The sequence below is a fragment of the Leptosomus discolor genome, chromosome 4, assembly GCF_034619465.1.
Source record: "Leptosomus discolor isolate bLepDis1 chromosome 4, bLepDis1.hap2, whole genome shotgun sequence".
Lineage (NCBI taxonomy): Eukaryota > Metazoa > Chordata > Aves > Leptosomiformes > Leptosomidae > Leptosomus > Leptosomus discolor.
The window spans coordinates 11,361,991-11,367,977 of record NC_141394.1 but is presented as its reverse complement, the minus strand read 5'-3'; the positions used below and the strand labels follow the sequence as shown (position 1 = coordinate 11,367,977).

The window sequence follows — 5,987 nt, the reverse complement described above, 5'->3', positions numbered from 1 at the left end:
CCTTCAGATAAAACCAAGCAAGAAGAATGAAGAAAAGCTGCCTGCCCTTTTAGCATTGGTAGCTAACACTCATTTTCTTTTCCTGGGGAGAGGGCTGCCCTACACAGAGTGACAACAGGGGGTCGGCCACCTTCCATTGTTACTCTGCAGACAGGGGAAAAACAGCCCATGTCTCATCATCAGATACCTGGGGAGGCAGCTGAAACCTTATGCCACACAAAAAAGGGCCCGCTCTGAGTTTCCCTTCACAAGGGAAGAGGTGTAGCCAGCACTTTCCTTCCCTTACATACAAGCTCATCAGGATTTGGGTACTCGTGCCTTAATTTAAATTCCATTTATACTGAGGAATTTGTAAGTGTCCTAAAGGCACCTGCATCCACACATTGATTTTATGGCTTCTGCCCCGAATTAATCTTCCTGTTATTTTGAGCTGGAACAGCTCCATCCCCCTGCTGCTTTAGACATCTCCATCTAGTAAAGTAAACATCAAAAAAACCTTTTGAATGCTGCTTCCAAGTCAAGTTCTCTGGTGTTGGCTGTAAGTGTCAAGATGCCAGTGTTGGCTGGTTATGGAGACTAATGCCATTTCTGTGTGAGCTGTGTTACAGACACGGCAGAAGTTTGTCATGGTTAAGATTTGATTTAGAATTTTGCTGCAGGGTCTTGTACAACTACAGGTTCTAGAGGGCAAGAAAACAGATTGTGGCCTACAAAATTAATCTCAATCAGTTAAATTTGGAAGTAAGTAAGTTTGGGGTGTACAAATTCTGTACCTGACTTAAAAGGATTCCTTCAGCTCCATCAAGCTGTCGAATCAAAAGTCTTGCATCCCTTCTGTTCAAGCCTTCACACCAGCAAAAGTGTTGCTACTACAACACAGCAGGCATAGAGGCTTGTAGCTTGAAACCGAGATGATATAACATCAAGAAAGTTCAGACTTGAAAGAAGTCTCTCTTGGAAAAAGTTTGTAGTTTTTGCCAACAGTAATCTAATAAAATACAAAATGGGAGAATTTACTTTACAGTGTGAATGAACCACGTGGGAAAAGTATTACTCATATTTTAGAGCAGGAAAACCACAACACGGAGAGATTACAAGTTCCCTGAGATCACACGGGAATTCAGTAGCAGAGCTGGGAAATGAATCCAGCTGTCTTGTACTTCAGCATGTTTTAAACACAGTGAAATCCTTCACGTTTGCAAACTCATCTCCTGATCCACATAGCTTGTAAGCAGGGAAGTCAAGTCAACTGTGGTCTAATACCAGCTGTACACAAAAATTTTTCATTTTCAATGAAACGTGATTGGATTTGGATGCATTCAGGCAGAAGGTCTGTGCCACTTCAGAAAGCTGTAATTTAATGACTGTTTTTCATGGCTCAGCAATCTCACTGTTGCCTAAGTGCCAGATTACTTAAGCTCATGAGTAAACGGATTTCTCAAGAATCCTAATTATTTTATTTTCTCAAAAGAAACTGTACAGGTTGTTGGGTCTGTTTAATTGAGACAGCACAATAGGCCAATTTATGTCCTGTCTGGCTTTCCTCTCCTTTGGGAAGGGAAGAACTTAATTTATAGAGCCTGCAGAAGGAAGAAAACCTTCAGTAGTCTTTCTTACTGGTCACGTTTGTACACTTGTGTTGCAAAATCAAACTAATAATATTTGTTGCTTTTCCTACCTGGGGGGGCTCAGAACATGAACTGTTAAATAAGCCATGGAGGGATGAGTATACCTAAGCTTTGCACATATTTCAGCACACAGTATATCCAAACTAGTCACATGTCTTCAGATCAATTTCAAGCATACTAAACCAAACTTTTAAAAATTATCTTTTAAGGCACATTACAACACGAGTAAGAAAATGGACTCAAACTCTACATTCGATTGGCCTCACACGCTGAATTATAACGGGACATACAAGTACTTCTACTTTGAAGGCAACGTCTCCTATGTGGACTTCTACCTTCATCAGCCTTCAGTGGCAGCTGTCTTCATCATCTCCTACCTCCTCATCTTCCTGCTCTGTATGGTTGGCAATGGAGTGGTTTGCTTTATTGTCCTGAGGAGCAAACATATGCGTACAGTTACAAACTTTTTCATCTTAAACCTGGCTGTCAGCGATTTACTGGTGGGAATCTTCTGCATGCCCACCACCCTCCTGGACAACATCATTGCAGGTAGGCTGGTTCGCACCACGTGGCAGAAAGAGCTCAAGGGGGACTCACCTGCATTTCTGAGTGCTGGCCTCCCTAGGGGCTCTGAGAGCCAGGTGCCTACTTCTGAGCGGGCTCTATAGGCGTTTCAAGTCCCTGGAAGTCAGAGATGAGGAAGATAAGCCTCTAACCCACCTTCTGACTGGGGCTGTCCTTGCTGACTTCCACATCCCTTGTCTTTAGGAAAGCACTCTCCCACTACCTAGTCATATGTTTAGGAAAACTTGGCAGATGCTATGAGCCAGATGCAGAGCAATGAACTGTAGCGGTTGGTTCCCTTTCCTGTCTTGAGACCTCATTTTAACAGGATATTAAGTCACAAATGTTCCCCTTGCTGTTTCTTGGAACATGAGAAACTCACCCAAAGCATTTGGCAAAGCATTTGTTTACATAACCTCTGCCTCCCTAACCCCTGCTACAGCCTGACAAAGCAAAGAAAATCTATTAGTTCTGGGGTGGAAATTTCCTCTTACGCGTATAAGCATAGTACTGCAGTGAGACAGTGACAATTTCAATTGCTTGTTTCCTTCCAGGTTGGCCATTTGGGAGCCTGGTTTGCAAGATGAGCGGGATGGTCCAAGGAATCTCTGTTTCTGCCTCTGTCTTCACTCTAGTTGCTATTGCTGTGGACAGGTAAGATGATGCAGAGACTGTAAAAAAAAAAAAAAGTCACTTTCAGCTCCCTCTGGCCACATGACCATGCTGAGGCCGATTCATTAATCCACACAACACTGCAATAAATTAGATGTATTTTGATCTTCACGCTATTAAGCGAAACAAAACATGGCTGGGTCTCAAGAGTGGCCATAGCAATTTGCTCTTCCACTGGTATCTCTTAAAGATGGTACAGCTGGGCCACATCTGGCTGCCTAGAATTGGTTTGTTCCTTAGCTATTAAGCTAGATAGCAGAGGCGCTAGTGCCTGCTTTGGTTAAATGAAGTAGCAGAAGCAGCAGGCTGACACATCAAAATGAGGAAATTTTAGCAGCAAATGTGAGGGTTTTTTTAAGATTGTTTTTACCAACACCGCTCTTAAACTGAGCAACTCCACCGGTTTATGCAGCATGAGGAAATGATGCCATCCATCCTTTTTACAAAACATACAATTTCAAATGTGTGTATATACTTGCCTGTTTGATCAAGCATTCCTTAAATGGCTTCTCTCCTCATATGTCCCTGGGTGTCTTTGTCACAGGTTTCGATGCATTGTTTATCCATTTAAGCAGAAGTTGACTGTTTCAACTGCAGTCACCATTATAGCAGTCATCTGGATTCTGGCCGTGGCAATCATGTGTCCTTCTGCAGTCATGCTGCAGGTGCAAGAAGAGAAGCACTTCAGGGTGATCCTTGGCTATGGCAATGCAACCCGCCCCGTGTACTGGTGCCGGGAGGACTGGCCTAACCCGGGAATGAGAAAGATCTACACAACGGTTCTGTTTGCCAATATCTATCTGGCTCCCCTGTCGCTCATTATTATCATGTATGCCAGGGTAAGCATTGCTCTCTTCAACACAGCAGTGCCTGTGGTGGGAAAACACAGCCGGGAGCAGCGGCACAGTGTATCGAAGAAGAAACAAAAAGTCATCAAAATGCTCATTATCGTGGCTTTGCTTTTCACCCTGTCCTGGCTTCCCTTGTGGACTCTGATGATGCTCTCAGACTATGCCAACCTTTCAGATATCCAGTTGCAGATCATCAACATTTATATCTATCCCTTTGCTCACTGGCTGGCCTTTTTCAACAGCAGCGTCAACCCCATCATCTATGGTTTCTTTAACGAAAACTTTCGCCGAGGCTTTCAGGCCGCCTTTAAACTTCAGCTCTGCTCCAGACAGATCGTTCACAAGGAGGTCTGTTCTCAGCGAGGCCAAAGCAATGCCATTTTGCCAGCTGCCAACTACCAGGCACCCCAGGATCAAGCTTGTCAAAATGCTAAGGAGGAGGTGAAGACAGTTAAGAACGGAAATTGGGTGAATAATCAGCAGGATTTGATCATGGAGGATCTAGAAGAGCCCTGCAACAATGGGATTAAGTGAAACATGGTATGAACTACCTAAACAGTTTATGACTAGTGAAGTTTATTTATTGTGTTGTGGAATTCATGCTTTGTAAGCCCTTTCTGACAAAAATGTCAAGATGTTTCTGTTTTGAAGGAGATATGCAACTTGCATAATATCTGAACATTGGATGTAAGTAGGAAACCAGATTCAGCCCTTTGTGTTACCCGCTTAAACCAGTGGCAACTCCCCTGCAGTCAGTAATGACTCACTGTTCTTCAACTGGGCAGAAGCAAAGACTGCAGATTAAAATAGGATTACCTTCCATTTATTGTGGTCTGAGAGAAATAAAGATCTATGATTATTGACTTGGATACTCACTGATGAAGAGAACAGTCACTCATTTTCTTCTGTGAATCTCTCAGAGCAGCTGAAACAGGGTTGCTTGAACAATATTTATGGTAATGTTTCAGCGTGTAAGGCTAGCTGCTGTTAATACCTACAATTTTCCTCTGATATCAGACATTGAAAACATCAATGCTCTTTGTAGCACCCAGCTAAACTGTGGAGCTGGAAAAAGGAAGGAATCACGAGACTTGCCAGGGTCTTGAGGCCCCTCCTGCGGGTTCAGCTGTTGGGGCTCAGAGCAGCTCCAGACCAGTGCAGATGAAGGAGTCCCCCTTGTGGCATTAAGAAGTAATTTTACCTGTAGACCAAAATATCTGCTAATGAGATTTATAAAGAAGTTCCCTACTAAAAGCAAGACTAACCCAACAAACTCGCTTCTTGGTTTAACATAAATTCTCTTTGTTCAGCAAGTGGTCCTTGGTACTGTTCTTGCTAACTTCTTCTGTGAAGCATAAATCTGTTCCTCAAACTTGTCAATCCATTGTTCTAGAACTCTCGTTAACGGAAATATTGTAGGTACAGTCTGAATATTTGAACTGAACTCACCTGTTTCTGGGTCTTCCTGTGGTTACATGCATGTTGCTTCTGCATGGACATCTTGAGTGCCAACCAGTTCCTACCCAAATGACAAAAAGTAAGCACCTTCAGTCACATGCCATTTATTCCCCTTTCTGGTTGCCCCTCTCATTAATTCTGTGATATTAATTATTGTTGCAACTAGATAAATAGGAGTGAAAATTTGAGAAATAAAGGATAAAAAAATGTCTTTTGTGGTTCTTTTTTTTTTTTTTTGGAGAGGGGGGGAACAACAACTCAATTCTATTTTGGGGGGATATAAGTCCCCCCAAAAGACTGCAATTTCAATACTAGCAGGAGATGAAACACCATTAGGGCCCATTTGATCTAACAGGACTCAGTATGTACAGAGAACAACGTTGGAAGCATCTCACAGAGGCTCCTGGAATCAGTGAGGAATGCAGGTCAGTGTAAGGACCAGCCTACACAGATCTGCCACAGCAATAGGGCATCACCGTGTCTTATCCTGTGAGGGTCTATAGGGGCCAAATACCAGGTAAGGCCGTTCCCCAGTTCAGTCCTTCAGGTAAATTGGAGTGCCTTTCAGATCATGACATATTTGCACAATTAAGGAAAACTGACAACTTTTCAAGCTGTGTCATCCCAAACTATGTTCCTTTCTGAATACCAGAAAATAAGGAAAACATCTGGGGAGTAATGGGAAGAAGAAAAGCTGCTGGAACAGCTCTTATTTTGCAGATCGTTTCTATAATGCGTTTTATCTAGGCTGGGATTTTCAAAGGATCTAATCAAATATGGATGCCTGATCCTGTTGTGCTCTGTTGAAAACCCC

At 42.9% G+C, this 5,987-nt stretch overlaps 1 protein-coding gene across 1 annotated transcript; it reads left to right on the top strand.

Annotated features, from left to right (window-relative positions):
• The first annotated feature begins 1,858 nt into the window (after positions 1-1,858).
• NPFFR2 (neuropeptide FF receptor 2) lies at positions 1,859-4,249 on the top strand. The gene is made up of 3 exons (XM_009948300.2): positions 1,859-2,177; positions 2,747-2,846; positions 3,409-4,249. The coding sequence occupies exons 1-3, from the start codon at positions 1,862-1,864 to the stop codon at positions 4,247-4,249; spliced, it is 1,257 nt and encodes a 418-aa protein (XP_009946602.2). The 5' UTR covers positions 1,859-1,861.
• The last annotated feature ends 1,738 nt before the right edge of the window (positions 4,250-5,987 follow it).